At 42.2% G+C, this 23,153-nt stretch overlaps 1 protein-coding gene across 2 annotated transcripts in view; it reads left to right on the plus strand.

Moving 5' to 3' along the window:
• Positions 1-623: 623 nt before the first annotated feature.
• The window catches only part of zw10 (zw10 kinetochore protein), a 30,597-nt gene continuing 8,067 nt past the window's right edge, over positions 624-23,153 (plus strand). The window contains exons 1-12 of one of the 2 annotated variants that reach the window (XM_078426715.1): positions 624-760; positions 1,862-1,996; positions 4,992-5,093; positions 8,182-8,259; positions 9,022-9,193; positions 13,911-14,060; positions 15,242-15,433; positions 15,603-15,766; positions 16,696-16,878; positions 18,404-18,642; positions 20,839-20,910; positions 21,851-22,020. In XM_078426715.1, coding sequence (XP_078282841.1) covers positions 641-760; positions 1,862-1,996; positions 4,992-5,093; positions 8,182-8,259; positions 9,022-9,193; positions 13,911-14,060; positions 15,242-15,433; positions 15,603-15,766; positions 16,696-16,878; positions 18,404-18,642; positions 20,839-20,910; positions 21,851-22,020 — 1,777 coding nt within the window. In that variant the 5' untranslated portion in view covers positions 624-640. The remainder of the gene's footprint in view (positions 761-1,861; positions 1,997-4,991; positions 5,094-8,181; positions 8,260-9,021; positions 9,194-13,910; positions 14,061-15,241; positions 15,434-15,602; positions 15,767-16,695; positions 16,879-18,403; positions 18,643-20,838; positions 20,911-21,850; positions 22,021-23,153) is intronic. The other variant, XM_078426716.1, reaches the window with a different exon arrangement.

The following is a 23,153-nucleotide window of genomic DNA, read 5'->3' on the forward strand; positions in this document are numbered from 1 at the left end:
GCCCAAGTCACCCTGCATCCTCACAGCATTCTCCTCAGTTCACACTGCCACCCAGGTTTGCAAATCTGCAAATTTGCTAACTTTATTTTTAATCCCTTCTTCTAAATCATTTATGTATATGTAAATATCTGCGGTTCCAGCACCGAGCTTTGTGGTGCTCCACGAGTTACTGCCTGGCATTCTGAAGGACCCGTTTATTCCTACTCTTTGTTTTCTGTTTTCCAACCAATTTCTATCCATGTCAATACCCTACCCCCAATACCATGTGCTATTATTTTGCCCACTATTCACCTGTGTGGAACCTTATCAAAGGCTTTCTGAAAGTCCAGGTACACTACATCCACTTGTCCATTTTACTTGTTGCAGTCTCAAAAAAATTCGGAATTGCGGTGATGTGGACTACATTTCCCGCCGCGCCTTGCGCTGAATGGGTGACGTTTCGGGTCGAGACCCTTCTTCAGACTGAGTCTCACGGGAGTTGTGGCCAGACGACAGTTAGGACTATATTTCCCACCGCGCCTTATGCCGGCGCGCCCGGAGGCTCACGGGAGTTGTGGCCAGACGGCAGGGTGGACTACATTCCCCACCGCGCCTTGCGGCACAGCGGCCATCTGCGCAGGCGCGCGGTGGAGCGGGGAAGATGTCGTCCTTCGTGGCCGAGGTCCTGGCGTCGGCGGGAAAGCTGGAGAAGGACGACATCGGCACCAAGATCGGCCGCCTGGCTCGTCGTGTGGAGGAAGTCAAGGTGAAAACAATAAAGGTCCTGGCGGCCCGCGTCCAAACGTATCTGGAAATGCGGAGGGAGAGAGAGATGTGGGGAAAGGAGGGGAGGGAGGAAGATGAGGGGTAGGGGGTATGAGGGAGGGAGTGGTGAGGTGTAGGGGGGTATGAGGGAGGGAGTGGTGAGGGGTAGGGGGGTATGAGGGAGGGAGTGGTGAGGGTAGGGGGGTATGAGGGAGGGGTAAGGGGGTATGAGGGAGGGAGAGGTGAGGGGTAGGGGGTGGGAGGGAGAGGTGAGGGGTAAGGGGGTATGAGGGAGGGAGAGAGACGTGAGGGTAGTGGAGGGAGAGAGGTGAGGGGTAGGGGGTATGAGGGAGGGAGAAAGGTGGGGGAGGGTGAGGGAGAGAGGTGAGGGGTAGAGGGTATGAGGGAGGGAGAGAGGAGAGGGTGGGGGAGGGGAGGTGAGGGGTTGGCGAGAGAGGTGAGGGGTAGGGGAGGGAGAGTGGTGGGGGAGGGGGAGTGTGAGGATGGGGTAGGTGAGGAGGGAAGGGGAGTAGTGGGGATTATTGTTGGATTGAAATCAAGTTCAAATTGAGTTTATTGATATACACAAGAATGGTGAGGTCCAGCCACAAAACCCTGCCTCCAGCAGCATTGCAGCTGTATAGACTCAAACACAGAAACTATATGGATAAAACAAGATCTTGAGGAAAAAGGAACGTCTACTAATGCAAGAGGTGGGCCATTGTGCTGTGTCTAATTGCATATAGATATATTCACAAAATGCTGGAGTAACTCAGCAGGTCAGGCAGCATCTCGGGAGAGAAGGAATGGGTGACGTTCCGAGTCGAGACTGAAGAAGGGTCTCGACCCGAAACGTCACCCATTCCTTCTCTCCCAAGATGCTGCCTGACCTGAGTTACTCCAGCATTTTGTGAATAAATCGATTTGTACCAGCATCTGCAGTTATATTCTTATGCATATAGATATAGATAATAGCACTAACTAACTGGATTTATCATTTTTCAAAGATGACAAAATGAAGCTTGTATTTTTCAGTTTGAAGCCATGGTGGAGTTGAGCTTTGAAGAGGATTAAGTTATAACAGAAACTTTCAACTGAATTGTATATTTTTTCCCAGGGTGAAGTGTGCAACACAATAAACAAGAAGTATGAGGAGTTCATCCCAAGTTTCAAAAATGGAGAGGATTTGGTAAATCAGGTGGTTGAAATATCGATGGAGATTGATGTCCTTAAGTCACAAATTGAAAATGAGGTAACTGAAAAAAAACCAATCCAGCTGAACGGAATGTTCAACAACAGTTCAACAGAGCTTTATTTGTCATTCGGTACCAAGGTACCGAACGAAACTACATAGCAGTCACACACAAAAAAGAACACAAGACACATGACCCCAACACAAACGTCCATCACAGTGACTCCAAACACCCCCTCACTGTGATGGAGGCAACAAAACTTCCACTCTTCCCCACGCCCACGGACAGACAGCTCGTCCCCGACTGACCCGCACAGTCCCCGCAAGGGGATGGAAGTCCCCGCGGTCGAGTCGCACCGGGCGCTGAGACGTCTCGCGGCCGAACCGGGCGATGGAAGACCCCGCGACCGAGCCGTGCGCAGCTAAGTCCCGCGGCCGAGCTGCACCAGGCGATGTTGGGCCCCGCGGCCGAGCTGCACCGGGCGATGGAAGGCCCCGCGGCCAAGCCGCACCGGGCGATGTTAAGTCCAGCGGCCGAGCCGCACCAGCGATGAAAAGTCCCGCGGCCGAGCCGCGCCGGGCGATGTTAGGCCCCGCGGCCCGGGCACTGTTAAGTCCAGCGGCCGAGCCGCACCAGCGATGTTAGGCCCGGCGGCCGAGCCGCACCGGGCACTGTTAAGTCCAGCGGCCGAGCCGCACCAGCGATGTTAGGCCCCGCGGCCGAGCCGCACCGGACGATGGAAGGCCCCGCGGCCGAGCCGCACCCCGCGCCGTGAGGAAGAGACCTAAAAGAGAAAGGTTTCCCCCACCCACCCACACCACCACCCACCCACACCACCACCCCCCACACATACACAACCAAAAAAAAACCAAAAAAACATCCCAACACCGACACACAACAAAAAAAAAGGAAAAAAGACAAACAGACTGCTAGCGAGCCGCAGCCGTTAGGCGCCGCCACTTCCACAGTGACAAGTTCAGATTGTGACAAGTCCTCATTGATTAAGTCGAGGGATTGCAAACCGGATGTATGTTTGGTCTCGGGGGTGCTCCTGACATAATTGTACTGGCATGTTGCAAGTCATACTGAATTGAATAAATTTTATTAGCCAAGTATGACAATAGACAATAGACAATAGGTGCAGGAGTAGGCCATTCAGCCCTTCGAGCCAGCACCGCCATTCAATGCGATCATGGCTGATCACTCTCACTCTCAATCAGTACCCCGTTCCTGCCTTCTGCTTTATACATACAAAGAATTTGCCTTGGTGCTTTGTTCACAAGTAACAACATGATATACAGTAAACAATTAAGAATAAACATTATAATTTAAACGTGAAGAATGAAATAAAATACCAGAGCAAAATGAGGCTACTGACTTTTGGTTGTTGAGTAGAGCTACTACTTGTGGAAAAAAACTGTTTTTATGTCTGGCTGTGGTGGCTTTGACAGTCCGGAGTCGCCTTCCAGAGGGAAATGCTTCAATAAGTTTGTGGCCAGGGTGAGAGGGGTCGGAGATGATCTTACCCGCTCGTTTCCTGGCCCTTGCAGTGTACAGTTCATCGATGGGGGGGAAGGTTGCAGCTAAAAATCTTCTCGGCTGATCGAACGATGCGCTGCAGCCTCCGGATGTCATGTTTGGTGGCTGAGCCAAACCAGACCATGATGGAGGTGAGGACAGTCTCTATGATGGCAGTAGAAAACTGGACCATCATTGTCCATGGCAGATTGTGTATTCAGCAGCCGCAGCAAGTACATCCTCTGGGCCTTTTTGACTGGAGTCGATGGTGGCCTCCCATTTAAGGTCCCTGGAGATGATGGTTCCAAGGAACTTAAATTACTCCACAGATGCGATTGTGGTATTGTTGATGGTGAGTGGGGGGAGGGGGAGCTCTCCTAAAGTCTATTGAGCTCGGGCATTGAGGAAGACAGCACATGGATGCATGTACAGAGCTGTAATATTGTTAAGTATTAATGTGTGACAATAGGTAGTGGTCTGCATCAGAATATTGAGTATAGAAGTTGGGAGGTCATGTAGCAGTTATACAAGATGTTGATGAGGCCGCTTTTAGAGTATTGAGTTCAGTTCTGGGCATCATGTTATAGGAAAGATGGTGATAAGTTGGAAAGGGTGCAGAGAAGATTTACAAGGATATTGCCAGGACTAGAGGTCTGAGGTATAGGAAGAGGCTGAGCAGGCTGGGACTCTATTCCCTGGAGCGCAGGAGGATAAGGGTTGATCTTACAGAGGTGTAAAAAATCACGAGAGGAATAGATCGGGTGGACACACAGTCTCTTGCCCAGAGTGGGAAAATTGAGAACCAGAGGGCATTGGGCTAAGTTGAAGGGGGAAAGATTTTATAGGAATCTGAGGGGTGACTTTTTCATGGAAAGGACAGTGGGTGTATGGAATGGGCTGCCGGAGGAGGTAGTTGAGGTACGGACTATCGTAATGTTTAAGATGCAATTAGACAGGTGCATGGAGATGACAGGTTTGGAGGGATATGGGCCAGTCGCAGGCAGGTGGCACTGGTGTAGATGGGACATGTTGGGCCTAAGGGCCTGTTTCCGCACAGTATGACTGACTTTATTTAAATAATGTTTATTCATTTAAAATATTCAAATCTTGTGGATCATTCCATGTTATTTTTATTAAACTTAATTATGTGTGCCAACATAATGCATGTAAAGAAACCAAGTCTGCCAAATGGCTGCTAAAATTTTGGTGCTATTTATTTTTCCTCAAAGTTTTAAATAGATTTTTCACGATGTAATTACCTTATAAATAAATGTAAAAGCATTGGAAACATGAGTTTAAAACTTTCTCTGGATTTTCTTGCATTCACTGATCATGCCAGGTTCTATCTAGGCTCCTTGACCAAAATATTTAGGAAAAACATCATTTTGTCTCTTGTTTACATAGCTTGCCTTGCATTCGTACGAAATCATGATGATTTTTTATTTTTAGCTAAAAATCGAGATATGAAATATGTACTGCCTTTAGATTTAAGGTACAGAGTTTTCAGTGATTATCTTGCATGTTTTTTTTAAACAGGTGCAGAAAGACCTCTGTGTTGCTGTTACTGAGTTCAGTGAACTGAAACAACAGTTGGAAAAAAGTACAGTTTTATTGAGTGTGTTAACACAATTACATGAGGTAAATATATTTAAGGATTCCTTATTTTCTCCATTCTGGAATTTTATTTGGTTCTCAACTATAAATTCTCCCTTGAATTCATTGCTGCAGAAGGCTGTGGAGGCCAAGGCAATGGATATTTTAAAGACAGATAGATAGATACTTGATTGGTACGGGTGTCAGGGGTTATGGAGAGAAGGGATGCACCCCTCCCAACCCTTCTGAATTTGGCGGAAAGTTTCCGCTTTCTTATTTCATTTCTGCCATTCCGATTTCGCCTCACATTTTTCCGCAAAACGTTCGGTAATTGCAATTTGTCAATTCGACCACTAGAGGTCGCCAGGGGTTCCGCGAGAAATCCCCCCCACCCTGGAAGTCTCCCCGAAAATGTGGCACCTGGGCTGGGCAAGGCAGCCAATCTCGACCTCATTGGGACTTCCATGGCCGATTGGTGGGTTGAATTTGCAACCTGCAGCCGGGGCTCTGGAACTCCAGCCCAGCTGGAGCCAGCACATCTATCCCCATAGCTGACTTCCTTGGCCAGCTGGATAAACCAGCAAAGCTCTGGAACCAAGAGTGCCAGAAAATCAGTGGTGGAACTGTAATGAGTAGATATTAAATTTAAGTGCAAGATTATATAACTATATATTAATTAATTAAGACAGGGTTAAAATATAAAACACAGCAGAAAAGCCAATTACCACCTTTTTGGGCTGATTATCAATTAAGGTGTGGATTTACTTCAACAAGTACTTCCGTATGCTTAGTCGAGTCGCATATATCAACTCTTTCTTCATAACTTAGTCATATATTTTCTGACCATTGTTCTTTTATTCAATACCAATAGAATTGGGATGTGTAAGGAAAAAGCAAAATAGAAAAAATAAAACACAAATTTTTCTTTGTTGCAAAAAGTATCTCTGTTCAATAACCTTTCAATAACAGGGACTGCAGAAGGACTGAGATAGGTTGGGAGAGTGGGTAGCGAAGTGGAAAATGGGATATAGTGTAACAGTGTGGAGTCATGCATTTTGGTTGTAAGAATAAAGGCATAGATTATTTTCTAAATGGGGAGAGAAGGGAGAGAGTGTTGGTGCAGGATTCCCTAAAAGTAATCTGCAAGTCGAATCGGTAGTAAAGAAAGCAAACGCAATCTAGTGTTTATTTCGAGAGGGCTTGTAAACAAAAACAGGGATGTAATGCTGAGGCTCTTTTAGGCGCTGGTAAGGCCAGATTTGGAATATTGGGAGCAATTTTGAGCATCATACCTGAGGAAGTATATGCTGTTTCTGGAGAGGGTCTAGAAGAGGTTTACAAGAATGATCCGAGGAATGAGTAGGTTAACATTTGACTGCATGATGGCACTGGGCCTATGCTCGCTGGAGTTTAGAAGAATGAGGGAAGACCTAATTGAAACGTACAGAATAGTGAAAGGCTTGGATAGAGTTGATATGGAGAGGATGTTTCCACTAGTGGGAGAGTCTTGGACTAGAGGTCATAGCCCCAGGATAAAAGGACGTTATTTTAGGATGCAGATGAGGAGGAATTTCTTTAGTCAGAGGGTGGTGAATCTGGAATTCTTTGCCACAGAATGCTGTGGAGGCAATGTCAGTGGATATATTTAATGCAGAGATAGATAGATTATTAATTAGTACGGGTGTCAGAGGTTATGGGGAGAAGGCAGGAGAATGTGGTTCGGAGGGAGAGATAGATCAGCTATGATTGAATGGCGGAGTAGACTTGATGAGTCGAATGGCCGAATTCTGCTCCTATCTCTTGTGATCTTGTGAACTTATGAATAGGTTTTGTAATGAGTCGGCCCTTGTATTCTGAGATAATCAGAGAACTATATTGATATTTTTCTGAAAAGGCTTCACAACTAATTACCTTTCCACAAGATATAAGCATAGGTGTGTTAGAATGCTCCTTGATGGGTGCTGCTCCTTCAATGCCAATTAGGATACAGCACCTTGCTTGATTGGCATCCAGTACACGAGGATAAGGCCTTGAATTACCTCCCTCAACCAGTCCCACACTATCTCCACAATGCCCTAAAGCAACTGCTGCATCTTTGACAGCGCCCTCCGAACTTGCAAAAAGCTAGCCTATGCAAGGATATGCAACCATCTGTGAGTTCCTCTCCAATTTGAATGCTCTAACTTCCAAAATATCACTGTTCTTTTATTGCCCTCTGTTTAAATACCGGAATATTCCAACTAACAGTACTGGCGAATACTTCTGCCATGCTGCAGCATTTCAAGAAGGCAACTCACTGTGGGCTTTCCCAGTTTCATTTCAGGATAGACAAATGGCACTGTCAATGCTCACATCATGTGAATGAGTTTACAGTATTACATTTTCCTGACTCTATAGGTTCAGTATAATTAACATTGGCTGTACGTATGGATGATGGGAGCATTATAAACCTATAGGTACAATTTAGATTTGAATTTTTAATTTGAATTTTTTTTTGTTAACACAGTTGATTCTGTGGGGTACTGGGAAATGCTGTGCTTTGCAAATAGAAGCAGGGATCATTGTTATTGAGAGTGTAGGAGTGGCCATCACCTATTGCGTCAATACCAGCCATAATTGGATTATTCATTTAAAATTCATTAATCTACAAGGTTACAGACAGGCTGGGAAATAAGCACTGTTCTACCTCTCCTTCAGAAAGTCAACTTGCAATGATCATTATTAAAGTATGCAGTATTAAAGTTATGTAAAATATTGTTTCATATGTTGTAAAACCAATATTTCTCCAGTGGTAAAAGCAGAATATACTGCACGTACCGTCAGAAAGCATTTATAACATTATGCATGTAAGACATTACATGAGAACAGGAATGTCACTAAAAAGACCTCTTGCCATGTAATTATTTGTCTTAGTAATAAGCTTTGAAGTATTTCTGTTTGACTTGCAGATATTTGGGACTGCTAAAATTAATAGACAATAGGTGCAGGAGTAGGCCATTCAGCCCTTCGAGCCAGCACCACCATTCAATCTGATCATGGCTGATCATTGACAATCAGTACCCTGTTCCTGCCTTCTCCCCATACCCCCATTAGTTTGTGTGACTATTTTAAAAATATTTGTTATTTTTTCCAGTTTGATACAGCGCTAGAAACACATCAGCAAGCTTTGTTAGAACAAAATTATACCAAATCTGCAGAGCATCTCAATAAGGTTAGTATGTCTATCAACATCTGGCTTTGGAGCCATCAATCTTGCTGCTCGGGTATTATAAAAGTTAATTAAACATTTAGGAAAAATTCTTGTGGCGCTGAATTAGTTCTGTTAAAACAACATAAGCCACTTACATTTGTATAACAGACCCAATGTTATAATATTTGATTACTGAAGGGAAAAAAAACCTACCTCGAAGGTTTTGATTAAGTTAAATATGGAGAAGTGTTTCAAAGGAAAATAAAGCACCTTATGAAGACTATTTCAGAGTTTAAGGGCCTAGGCAGCTGAAGGCCAGACTACTAATGGAGAATTAATTTAAGTCTGGCGATGGACAAAAATACAGATAATGGGATTGAGGATAGGTGAAAAGGGATAGAGGAAATTGGAGATGGATGGGGTGGGTGGGTGGCTGATGACTAAGAGAAATTTGCTTTTAAATGGGGATCATCACATTTTTTAAACATGTTGAGATAATATTTGCACAACAGTAACCTTGACGTGTGATGAATGTTACCAAAGGCACATTTCAAGCTTTTGTGCTCAGAAATATCCCACAATGTATTTGATCAAAATTTTAATATTTTTGAGGGATAATGTGCTGCATTCTGTTAAGATACTGCTTGTTTCTGCATCTGAAGTTTTAACTGACACTTGTGGCAAGTTTAAAATGTGGAGTTTGAAGAAGTTCCTGGTTGCTAAATTCAATTACAGTTTGTAAAGTGTCTTACCATGTCTTACATTTCTGCTTCTATTTGCAAGGCACAGCACAATCTTACCCTACTAAAATCAAGGAAGGGTGTTGAGCTGAAGATGTTGCAAGTACTTGGCACAGAGCTCATTGTGCAGAAGGAGACATTATTGTATCATTTAGGGGAAGAGTGGAAACAGCTGGCAGTATGGAACCTTCCCCCTTCACCAGCACCAACAAAAGGTGAATTACCACATTTTACTTCTGGGGAAATACTGAAGTCAAGCATTAAGGTGTGAATATCCAGATTAGTTAGGAGTAATTCAATATTTAGTTCCATCAGTCTTTATGTATTAAAGGAAAAGGTTATTTTGATTTAAAGATCATATGATACAACTTTGTGTTATTTCATTGTGTATTTTAACTACAATTCTTAATAAGGAAATGCAGCAACACCATCACTGTGAAAAGGTGTGATGGGTTTACACTGCATCAATAATTACCCTTGTAATACATTTAATAATTACACATGTAATTATTAAATCATGCATCTGCTGTTGTAGAAATGATAGAATGTATGACTTCATGGAAGTTGCTGAACGATTTTGGATTTTTGCATTTTGGTTGAAAATTCCCAATCTTACTTAAGATGAAAGATATTGTTGGGCTTTCCCAGGTGCACGGGCCTCAGATTTTCTAGCGTGTGTCATATCCTGATATCACAACTTTAACAGCCTGCTGGAATAAAACAGCATGGTTTTCTGATGCACAATACCTGCCACATGCACCATTAATAAATGTAATGAACACTTGACAAAGGATCAATGTTCTATTTTACCTCCCTTTTCATCCTAATGTCTTGACATTGGGGTTGTCAGAATTTAAATAACTTTTTTAAACCTTGTTTTTCTCTCCTTTGCATAAAAGTTCATTGGTCACAATACCATTTATGGATCTGGGGAAACAGAAGGTTGCCATGTATGAATAGGAAAGAACTGCAGATGCTGGTTTAAATTGAAGGTAGACACAAAATGATGGAGTAACTAAGCGGGACAGGCAGCATCTTTGGAGAGAAGGAATAGGTGACGTTTTGGGTCGAGACCCTTCTTCAGACTGACACGAAGCTGGGTGGCAGTGTTAGCTGCGAGGAGGATGCTAGGAGGCTGCAGAGGGACTTGGATAGATTAGGCGAGTGGGCAAATGCATGGCAGATGCAATATAATGTGGATAAATGTGAGGTTATCCACTTTGGCGGCAAGAACAGGAAAGCAGAGTATTACCTGAATGGTGACCGATTGGGAGAAGGGGAGATGCAACGTGACCTGGGTGTCATGGTGCACCAGTCATTCACCTACCTCGCTCTCATCCTCCCTCTCTGAAATAATGTCCGCCTCTCCCTTCGTTGACCTCCACAGCCCCTCTGACCTCACTGACTACTACAACCGCACTCTCTCCTCCTGCCTCGACCAGCTTGCACCTATAAAAACAAAAACTGTTTCCTTCACCCACTCTGCTCCCTGGTTTACCCCTGAACTCCACATGATGAAAACTCATGCTCGCCAACTTGAAAGACTCCGCAACAAAACAGGTCTCACAATTCACTCCCAAGCCTACAAAGACCACCTGCAGCACTACAAAGATGCCCTCTCCCGTGCCCACTCCACCTACTACTCTCAAATAATTCACTCTGGCTCCGGAAACCCAAAAACACTCTTCTCTACAATAAACAAACTCCTCAGCCCCCTGGACACCATCACCCAATCATTCACAGTTGACAAATGCACCACTTTCCTTTCATTCTTCCAAAGCAAAATAGACAACATCTACAGCACCTTAACCACCAACACACCTGCTCCACCTCAAACCACCTGCCCCCCCTTATCCTGTCAACCCCTGCCTCAGTTCTCCCCAGTCTCCACCACCGACCTCTCTGACCTCTTCACAGGAATAAAAACTGCCACCTGCTCTCTGGACCCCATCCCCTCCAGCTTTGTCAAGGCCTGCCTTCCTGCTCTCTCTCCACTTATCACTGCAACAATAAACTCCTCCCTGTCCACTGGCATCGTCCCGCCATCCCTCAAAATCGCTGCTGTCACCCCCATTCTGAAAAAACCTGGTCTCAACCCTGACACCCCAAACAACTTCAGACCAATCTCCAACCTACCCTTTCTGTCCAAAGTTTTGGAACGTGCTGTAGCTTCCCAACTCAAATATCACCTCTCTACCAATAACCTGTATGAAACTTTCCAATCCGGATTCCACTCAAACCACTGTACTGAAACTGCGCTCCTCAAAATCACAAATGACCTTCTCCTCTCCTCCGACGCTGGCAACCTCAACATCCTCATCCTACTTGACCTCACTCCATTCTCCTCACCCGACTTGAAACCTCCTTTAACATCACCGGCACAGCCCTATCCTGGTTCAAATCTTACCTCTCTGACAGGCACCAGTTCATCTCCATTAACAACTGTAAATCCCCCACCGCTCCCCTCCCCCAAGGTGTCCCCAAGGCTCAGTCCTTGGCCCCCTCCTCTTCATCCTCTACCTGTTCCCCCTTGGTCAATTAATCCGCCGTCATGGTCTCAACTTCCACTGCTTCGCCGATGATATCCAGCTCCTCATCTCCACCAAGTCGATCTCCACCACCACACACTCTACACTGACAAACTGCATCACTGAAATAAAATCTTGGCTTCAATCAAATTTCCTCAAACTCAACTGCAACAAATCTGAAATCATCATCATTGGTCCAAAAACGCTCACCAAATCCACCCAAAACTTCATCCTCAATATTGATGGTCTCCCAGTATCCACCTCCCCTCACATCCGGAATCTTGGTATCATCTTTGATCAAACCCTCTCCTTCGACAAACACATCACAAAGACAGCCTTCTTACACCTCAAAAACATTGCCCGTCTCCGTCCATGCCTCTCCTCCACAGCTGCAGAAACCCTCATCCACGCCTTCATCACCTCCCGTCTGGACTACTGCAACAGCCTCCTCTATGGCGCACGCTCAAAAATCATCAGTAAACTTCAATACATTCAAAACTCCGCTGCCCGTCTACTCACCCACACCCCGATCCGTGACCATATCACCCCCGTCCTTTACAAACTCCACTGGCTCCCCATCCCCCAGAGAATCCAGTACAAAATCCTCCTCATGACCTACAAAGCCCTCCATAACATGGCCCCATCCTACCTGGCCGACCTCCTCCACAGGCACACTCCCACCTGCACTCTCCGCTCTGCCACTGCCAATCTCCTATCCCCCCACATCCGGACCAAACTCAGATCCTGGGGGGACAGGACTTTCTCCATCGCTGCTCCCACCCTATGGAACTCACTACCTCAAACCGTCAGAGACTCCTCCACACTCACCACATTCAAAACATCACTGAAGTCTCACCTATTCAGTACTGCCTTCAACCACTGAAGGTCACCCCACCTTCTGTCTCCTTTCTCTGTTCGTTTACTTATTTATCTATTTATTCACTTCCCTATGTTCTCTAAATCCCTGTAAAGCGTCTTTGAGTATATGAAAAGCGCTATATAAATGTAATGTATTATTATTATTATTATTATTATTATTGAAAGCAAGCATGCAGGTGCAGCAGGCAGTGAAGAAAGCGAATGGTATGCTGGCATTCATAGCAAGAGGATTTGAGTTTAGGAGCAGGGAGGTTCTGCTGCAGTTGTACAGGGCCTTGGTGAGACCGCACCTGGAGTATTGTGTGCAGTTTTGGTCTCCTAACCTGAGGAAAGACGTTCTTGCCTTAGAGGGAGTACAGAGAAGGTTCACCAGATTGATCCCTAGGATGGCGGGACTTACATATGAGGAAAGACTGGATAGACTGGGCTTGTACTCGCTGGAATTTAGAAGACTGAGGGGGGATCTTATAGAAACATATAAAATTCTTAAGGGGTTGGAGAGGCTAGATGCGGGAAGATTGTTCCCGATGTTGGGGGAGTCCAGAACCAGGGGTCACAGCTTAAGGATAAGGGGGAAGTCTTTTAGGACCGAGATGAGAAAACATTTCTTCACACAGAGAGTGGTGAGTCTGTGGAATTCTCTGCCACAGAAGGTAGTTGAGGCCAGTTCATTGGCTATATTTAAGAGGGAGTTAGATGTGGCCCTTTTTGCTAAAGGGATCAGGGGGTATGGAGAGAAGGCAGGTACAGGCTACTGAGCTGGATGATCAGCCATGATCATATTGAATGGCGGTGCAGGCTCGAAGGGCCGAATGGCCTACTTCTGCACCTATTTTCTATGTTTCTATATTTCTATGTCAGGGGAATGAGCGGGACAGAGATAGAATGTTGTTGGAGACAGTAAGACTGGGGGAAAAACGGAAGGGGGAGGGGATGGAGAGAGAGGGAAAGCACGGGCTATTTGAAGTTAGAGAAGTTAATGTTCATACCGCTGGGATGTATGCTACCCAATCGAAATATGAGGTGCTGTTCCTCCAATTTGCGCTGGGCCTCACTCTGACAATGGAGAGGCCCAGGACAGAAAGGTCACATTGGGAATGGGAGGAGGAGTTAAAGTGCTGAGCAACCGGGAGATCAAGTAGGCTAAGACGGACTGAGCGGAAACGTTCAGCGAAACGATTGCCGAGCCTGCGCTTGGTCTTGCCGATGTACAGAAGTTAACACCTGGAACAGCGGATACAGAAGATGATGTTGGAGGAGGTTCAAGTGAACCTCTGCCTCACCTGAAAAGACTGTTGAGGTCCTTGGATGGAGTCGAGAGGGGAGGTAAAGGGACGGGTGTTGCATCTCCTGCGGTTGCAGGGGAAAGTTGCAATATATTGTACTCAGTTAATGCATTAGAGGGAGCTTGTACACCAATTCCATTACTTTTCTTGTGTGTCTCCACTGAAGAAGTAATTCCTGGTGTTGAATCCTAGAGAATAGGTGACACAGGTGTAAGAACTAATCGCTTGTTTTCCTGCAGCTGAGGATTTGTTTGGATGGACTTTGAAAACTGAGCTACGCTTATGCAACGTGACATCAAGGAGGAAGAGTGATCTTGAGCCACTGCTTATATCAATACTTCAAGGCTTTGCTATTCTTGGTGAACTGAACAGAAAACTGAAATTCTTTAGTAAGCAATTTACACTTAATTACTACAGATTTTCTGTTGCCCTGACTTGGTGAGCATCATCAAGTTTCTACAGCAAGTCACTATAATATTTTATTTTCTCAACTGGATGAATATCTTTAAAGGTATTGCAGCGTGTATTGGTAGAACATGATTTTTGTGTCTTTCACAATGAGAAGAATAAAATTAAAATTAGAAACTTAAATTTCACTTAGTATAAATTGTATTTTCTCCAGATTTTAAATATTGAACCCAAGGGTCTCGACCCGAAACTTTACTTATTCCTCCTCTCCAGAGATGCTGCCTGTCAGTTACTCCTGCATTTTATGTCTACCTTTGACTTAAACCAACATCTTCAGTTCTTTCCTACACATTTTAACCACTTTTAATTAGTCCTCAGCCCTGCAACTTTAATCTTCAACTGTCTGAAGAGTCTTTAGCAATTGGCATGTCTAACCTTCAAAGACTTTAATGTTCAATATTCAAAAGCTATTAATTCTGCACCAAGATCACAACAAATAACAGAGGCTGGCCACAGAGCTTAATTTGAGAGCATTGCAATTCTCAGTTCCTTTAGAGTCCAAAGACCTATTGAACAGCCTTAAATTGTTCTGCTGCTGACATGCATGGCACCCTTGTGTAGAAACTTACAAAGGTTCATAATCATTGTTGAGAAATAAATTTCTCAATATCTGACCTAAAAGCTACTCAAGGCATTGGTCACTAAACTGTTATACCCCCTCTCCCCAGTTTCTTCTGAGGAAAGTTTGAATTTTGGAACACAGTAAATTATGTATTTCACTGCTCTACCTCCTTTGTCATAGCAGCATGTTCCAATGAGGTTGTATTACTTTTAACGCAGCCTGCATACGTTTAGCATGGCTGATAATCTTGCTTAATGACTTCTGAACTTTTACATTTTATTCTAAAACTTGGTTTTATGTGCTGGTTTAAAAAAAAGTTCAGCGAATCAATTTTTACTGGCATTGTTTTTATACCGATTAGGTCACAGGAGCTGTTTCTACGAGAAGAGGTTGACATATTAATCAATTAATTGTGTCTTTGAGTGCAACTTTGGGAGGAATTGATCGTACACAAATGACATTTTTAAACAAAATGATTGTCTTTACTTGTTTTGCTCTCGGTCATCTTTACTGCTTAATAGCAATGTCCAAACTCTGCAGGTCAGATCTTGTTGAAATATATTTTGAAACCACTGGTTATCGAGCCATCCCTTGATGTTGAGATTGAACTTCGGGCTAATGATGCCTTATTAAGATTCAGCGCAGTTAAAAGCAAATCTGAACATGAGTTACCAGCAAAGGTTTACCAGAAGATCACAATCGTCTTGGAGTTCCTGTACCAACATTTGCTTCGTATGTAGACTTTTCTTTTGTCCCTTTCGCTCGCTGCATTGTGGGTAGGTTATTTATTTTTGTCTTGTAATTATGCCGTTCTGAAATTAGATTCATAGCATAATTAAGAGAAAGATACGTAGCTGAGTATGTAGAATTTAATTGGCTTTCCTTTTTGGTGTTATGGTAGATATTCCGCTCTGGGACGCCGTGGATTGTAAAGAAAAGCAGGATATAAATCTACCAGAGTTGCTGGGAGGCATGATCTGGGAAGAATTATCAGAAATCATTATTAAGAACTGTTTGGTATTTTCTATACCAGCAAACAGCTGCCAGTTAGAGCTGTATGAAGAGGTATGGACACTTTACCATAACATGTGTGCGAACGAGGACCTTTAATTGCCGAACCAGGTGTATTTTCCATTGCACATTCCTAATTAGCATTCAGTTTTCATTGCTGACTTTTTAATATAATTGTATACTCTGTGGAACAAGTTTCTATGGCCTTTTCTGTCACAAAATTGGGATAGTGATTGCCGATTTGGATGATGACTTTAGATTGCAGGATAGAAACAAATGAATTGGACTGTTGGGTTGTAAAATGTAATTTAATCCAGAAAGTCGGGTGCACAAAGAAAATTGTACATCATCGGTCAGGTGCTGAAGAAGAGGAACCTAGGGATGTGTGCTCAACCATCCTTAAAAAGCACCAGAATAGAACAATAAGGCTTGATGGATGACTCCCTTTATTACCTGAACCATACAATATAATAATAGGGTGATAATATTGGAGCTTTATGATGCAGCTTGTCCACCATGTGGCTCTGATTATTACATTGCTGGAAAGATGTCATTGCACTGGAGAGCTTACAGAGGAATTTTTACATGGTTTTTCCAGGTCTATGAAAAATATGCCCAGTGCGGAAAGGTTATCCATGATAGGGTTAATTTCTTCTTGAGGCAGAGGGGAAAATTAATTGGGGTGTACAAGATTATAAGGCAGTTAGACAAAATGGGAAGGACCTATTTCCTTTGACAGATGGATCAAAAGCTGAATTGCGGAAAGTGGAGTGTGTAAAAAAAAATGGTGAAATTATCGGCCAGGGTTGTGCATGCTAGATTAGCTTGAACGACGGCCATGTCTCTTATGCACTCTTGCCTGCCATTTCTTACAAAAATTGAGTTTGTGATTGAATGGTGATTGTTTACAGGGATGAAAATGAGGAACAGAATCTTGTTATGCAGATCAAGACTAACATTCTGTTTTTGGTTTTCCCTTCCAGGTGATAAAAGCAACAGATAAATTTGAGGAAAAACTCAAAGAGATGCAGTTTTTGCAGAGCCATTCCACGGACCTATTGAAATATGCAAGAAATGTTAATGTTCATTTTGCCAGTAAGAAATGTCAAGATGTGATTGTGACTGCCAGAAACCTGATGACGTCTGAGATCCATAACACCGTTAAGGTGAATTAGTAAATGCTTGCAAAGCCCCAGCACATATGGGAGTGATCAGATCGGTTTATTGTCATATACACCAGGGAGAGGGTGCAAAGAAATTCCTTGTTCACAGATGACAATAGACAATTGTTCATATTAGAACGTTATTCAATAGAACAATAGAACATTCATATAGTAATGATTCATAAATATGAATGCAAGACAGCAGAATGGTGCAATATTGTAGTGCAATCCAAAGTAGTGGTAAAAAAATTAAAATACAGTAATGGAATAACCAAATGTGGTAGTGTTAAGAATATGCAGAAGCACCTCGTGGAAGGTGGTACGTAAATGGTCATTGTCATACAGCATGGCAACTGGCCCTTTGGGCCAACTTGCCCATGCTGGCCACAATGCCCCATGTCCCATCTGCATGTTTGGCCCCCATATCTCTCCAAATCTTTCCTATCCATGTACCAGGTCTGTAAGTCCAGGCTTTTTTAGCTGCTGTGTTTTCTCCCAGAAAATAGACAAAAGAAAATGGAATGGCCAGGGTGGCAAGCATCACTGGCAATACTTCCACGCGAGAGTTTGTGATTTGGCTTGATTAAGTATTTGTATTCCTGCAGTTTAGTTTTTGGCTTAACTGAGTAAATGTTGGAAAATGCTTGAAGTGGGTCAGTTAATTTAATAAACACCAATTTACTTTGGCACATTTTATTCTGCAGTATGTTCTGCACTCTTAATATCTGTCGATAGACAGTGTGACGATAGATGAAGCTTTGAAATTTGACTACACTTTTTAATCTTGTATGTTATTCTTAATTTCTCTTTTTATTGCACTAATGCAGCATAATCCAAATACTACTTCACAAACTAGGTTTAGAGCTAACATATTTGTCTATTTGGACCTTTCCATAATTTAAGTGTATATTGTGCAACATGTGTAATGTTGTTCCCCACATTCTACTCCTGTAATACTTCACGATTAATTCTAAGTAGAGATAAATGAACAAGAGGTTCAAATTTAACTAAACCAAACTTGGCAAGTAATATTTGTTGTGTAATTATGTGCAGGATTTAAGTTAGTTATTTGTGGACAACATTGGCATGCTTGATGCTTTTGAGAATGCTCAATCCTAATTTATGAATGTCCTTGTTTTGTAAAAGCAAAGCAAATGCACCATTCAAAGAGAGAAGTGGATATATAGAGAGATCAGTTAGGCTGAAAGGAGGTTCTTCCAGACCTGATGAGCAGAATTGGCTACTAATAATTTTGTTATTATTTTAGAACAGTGTAAATTAATAGATGAAAAATGTTCTGTAAGGGACATTTACAAATTAATTTGAGCCTGTTGGGAACAATTTATGGATCGACTAGGAAGTTCCAAACTGTTATAAATTTGACTGAATAAAGTGCTTTGTCCTGTGGATGTGCCCCCGTGGTTCCAGTTTTTGCTTGCCTACATTTTTATTTATAACTAAGTTTAAATTTGGTACAAATTTTGTGAAAAGGTTAAAAAAAAATCCTAACTGGTTGCTCTACCTTCAGATTACAGCTGATTCCATGATCTCCATTCCAAAGCTTCCCAGTCTGGGATTAGTCAGCAAAGTAAAAGTACCCATGACTTCCAACATTGTTCTGAGTGACATGGTGAACCTGGGCAGCGGGAAGCAACTCAGCAGTCGAACAATGTGTTTGCCTACCTGCCGCATCAGTGAATCCGTCCAGAAACTGGTGGAACTAGCTTATCAGACACTTTCTGAGGCTATAAGTGCCACACCTGAATGGCAAGTAATTCTGTGTTTTGTTGCATAATGGATTCTGGAGTGAATGGAGCTCGTGTTGCCCATTACCATTTCCTGGTTACGTTCAAACACAGAAATGTACACCTGGCTCGTCGGCGATAGGGTTAATAACCTGCTGGCAGGAACGGTATATAAGGCTTCCAAATTTACTGATGAAACGAAAATAAGCAGAAGGGCATGTAATATTGTAAATCGACCATGGGATTATTGGTGAATGAGTGGGCAAAGGTCTGGCAAGTGGAGTTTAATTTAGGGAAGTGTGAGCTCATACACTTGCTGAAGAGAAATCAAAAGGCAGATTTGCCAAATGGAGAGACTGAAAGTGGGTGAAGTAAAGAGGGATCTGTTTTTATTCATGAATCACATAAAGCTCCTTAAAATGAAGTGTGGATGAATATTTGATAGATTACAAAATAAAAGGGGACGGCAAAATAGAACCGAAGAGGGTTGTGATATTAATTCAATTAAACTAGTTAATGTCGCTTCAAAGGATAGATTAATTAAGTATTAACCATTTATAGCCTTGGTAAATGTTACCTGTGAAAGTATCTTTGTTTGGCGTCTTAAACCTGTGGTTCAGAAAGACAATTAGAGATTTTGAACTCTTGGAAAATTGGTCCACTTGCTACATTGTTGGCCACAAGGCTCCAGTTTAAAGTACTGTGGTGTTTTCCAATAAATTCTTACCATTTGGATCCAAGATGTTTGATTCAAATTTCTGTTCATAAGATGCTCAAAACCCAGGGGTTTGTTGCAGGTTAAAAATTGGGTAAAATTAATCTAAGAAAATCTGGTTTTCAGACTTCAAAAGTAGTGTAATCAAGCAGCCAATGAAATTGATGTGATCATGAAATTTAAGGTCAACTTCATCGCATCCAGTAAATTTTGCAGGATTTGAGTTCCTCAAGGATGTTCCAGCATTTTGTTAGGTCATAGATGCTCTGCACTTCAAATCTTTTTCCCAATTTTTGATAGACACAAAATGCTGGAGTAACTCAGTGGGACAGGCAGCATCTCTGGAGAGAAGAATGGGTGACTTTTTGGCTCGAGACCCTTCTTCAGTCTAGTTAGGGGAAAGGGAAACGAGAGATATAGACAGTGATGTAGAGAGATGCAGAACTCTCTTTGGAGAGAGGAGAAGAACTTCAAAGTAGTCATACCTTGAGGAGATTTCGCACTGGAGTGGGCAACATATAATAATAATAATAATAATAATAATAATGCATTACATTTATATAGCGCTTTTCATATACTCAAAGACGCTTTACAGGGATTTAGAGAACATAGGGAAGTGAATAAATAGATAAATAAGTAAACGAACAGAGAAAGGAGACAGAAGGTGAGGTGACCTTCAGTGGTTGAAGGCAGTACTGAACAGGAAGGAACTGACTGGTTAGCAAAATGTTGGATTATTTTATGTTGCATTTTAATATTTCAACTGACCTTCAAACTCGTGGCTTCATGGCGAAAAGTTTAGGTTTTTGTTGCTCTCTTTGGGGGAATAGTATTTTCTGATGTCACTCCTACATGATACAGCCCTGATATTATGATTATTCCTTATCATTTTGTTGTATGGGGAAGATGTAAAGTAACTGCTTTTTATAATATCAAAAAACATAACCCAATAATGTGGCCTCCTGTATCACAAGAAGGGTGTGTTTCCCTAGGCAGAAGTCAGAAAATTGATTTTAAACAATGGATTAAAGGGGTGCAGAAAATTGTTACCCAGAGATTAGTAGATGTTTGGAACTTACTCTGAGAAGTAGGTAAATATTCATATTTACACTATTTGATCTTTATAGTACTCGAACAATGATCAGCAAGGCGACTGGAAGATGAGCTTAGGTTGGATTCGTTTTGTTTGACTATCCTATGCATGATTGTCTAAATGGCTGTTTATGTTGTAAACTTTCTATGGTAACACCAAACAATGAAGTGATTTTGTGTTAAGTTCTGGCTCAGTGAAATCTGACCAGAGTTTAGGATTTTTTTGATCGCCAACCTGATCCTTGGCATGGTCAGATTTGGGCTCTGACTAAGCACCCAGGCTCAAGTTCACTCTTCAATTTTGTTCACTCAAGGAAATACCAGGATGATTTAGGCAGCCAATGCACTGTTTCAATAACTTTTTGAATTACATCTTTGAGCAGCTGATTTCTACTTTATTTGCTTTTTCAGTGCTGTGCAGTTGTTCTACACTGTTAGAAACATGTTCCACTTGTTCTACGATGTTGTTCCGACATATCACAAGTAAGTTTGAAATTTTTAAGTTTGTTTTTAATTCCATTACCGTTTTTAATGGATTCATTATATTTGCTTGTACGGTAGTGCAAGAGTTGCTGATTAGTAATAACATATTCCACCTATTTGGCTAGGTCATCAAATCATTCACTGTTGAATGCAAGAAATAATAAATTATTTAATGTCTGAAGAAGGGTCTGAAGAAGGGTCTTGACCCGAAACGTCACCCATTCCTTCTCTCCCGAGATGCTGCCTGACCTGCTGAGTTACTCCAACATTTTGTGAATAAATACCTTCGATTTGTACCAGCATCTGCAGTTATCTTCTTATATAAATTATTTAATGTGTTCTGTACGACCACAATAAGATTGTGGCCAATTGACCTCAACTCCATCAACCTGTATTATTGATGCCTTTAGTGCCCAGAAATCTGCCAGTCTCTTCCTTGCACCAAATACCCACACATCTGTGCTGAAGCATTTCAAGGATTAAATGAAAGATATTGACCCAATTACAGTTTCAACCCCAGACATGGCAGCCAGGAGAAATGTTCTGCATGCATTTATCCTGTCAAATATTTTGCTTTAATGAAGTCACCTATTTTTTCGAAACTCGAGGAAAGTTCTCTTATGGGTAGGATTTATCTTCCCTAATCTTGACAATTAGTTGGGTAAAACATGGTTTTTTTTGCTGCTTGTTGCTGTTGTGTTAATATCAGCAGTAACAAAACCTGATTTGCACTAAGATAGACACAAAACTCGGAGTCAGGCAGCATTCCTGCAGAACATGGATAGGTGGTATTTCGGATCGGAACTGCACTTGATCTTTTTAACCTTCACTGTTATTTCAAAATGACTTTGTATTTATTAAATACATACATAGTTGTGTAGTTTCAGGAAGATACTACATTATGGTAGATTCTAACCCATCCATTCTTATTTTCAAATAGGGAGACGCTGCAGAAGTTGCCCCAGCTGGCTGCGATCCACCACAACAATTGCATGTACATTGCTCACCATTTGATCACGCTTGGACACCAATTCCAGTATAGGCTTCCAAGTCCTTTGTGCCATGGAGCTGCAACCTTCGTAGACTTTGTGCCAAGTTTTAGGCGATTAGGTGTGTAACTAGATGTTGCTTCACTTATTCATTGGAATAGCATGTCAAAGATTTTTAAAACATTTGCTTATCCAGCAATTATGATCAATTCTCTACTATGTTTAAAACAATTGGAGACTGTTCCATATCTCCAGCCTTCAATATAATTTGTCATGGTGACTTAATTCGGTTAAATGTGAATTAGAACCATATTTTAAAATCACAGCTGTTTCTGTGTCGGGTTGAATTTTCTTGCCTTGCTTATGGGAATTTCAATTGATTCTAATTCTGAGGTGGTTACTTTTGATATAGAGGAGGATATAGACATGTAATCTTTAACTTCACCAACATTTTTGGGTTTCTAATGTGCTTAAAAGATCTGGAAGAAACACGTGTGAACTGAGCACCTTCTAAACAGTAGGTGACATCAATTTAACCTGTATTCTTGCTTTGATTTGATTATTCTCAGGGTCTCGCCAAATTCATTTAGCTGTGGATGGTGGTTTTATGTATATTTCTGTAACTGAGTGGTGACCATAGTCTATTAGACTGTATTTGGAAGGTATTTTGTATATTATAAAAGATAACCCCAAGACATCTCATTAACGTAATGTGATGGTTGTATGGATTTATGATGTTTAGCTGTGTCCTGAATTGTTGTTATATGCAGCTGTCGGTTAAAGCATTGCTAGTTTAAGGAAAAGTGTTCTGCTCAGAGTCCATCCTAATTGAGTTTTTTGAAGATGGGATCAAAAAGGTTGAGGGCAGAGCTGTAAATGTTGTATATATTGACTATATCAAAGCGACTAGGTTCCACACAGTAGGCTGCTCTGGAAGGTTAGATTGCATGGGATCGAAGGAGAGATAGCTGAATGGATAGAAAATTGGAAGGAAGCAGTGGGTGATGGTGGAAGGTTGCTTCTCGGACCCGAGGCCTGTGACTGGTAATGTGCCTCAGGGTTCAGTGCTGGGCATGATTAGCAAGTTTGCAGATGACACGAAAATGGGTGGTATTGTAGATGGTGAAAATAGTTGGCCAGGTGGGCTGTGGAGTGGTTGATAGAATGTAATGCAGAGAAATGTGTGGTGTTGCATTTTGGAAAGTTAACGATATTATTACTAATCAGCAATTCTTGCACTACCGTACAAGCAAA

This window comes from Rhinoraja longicauda, chromosome 32 (assembly GCF_053455715.1).
Source record: "Rhinoraja longicauda isolate Sanriku21f chromosome 32, sRhiLon1.1, whole genome shotgun sequence".
Classification (NCBI taxonomy): Eukaryota; Metazoa; Chordata; class Chondrichthyes; order Rajiformes; family Arhynchobatidae; genus Rhinoraja; species Rhinoraja longicauda.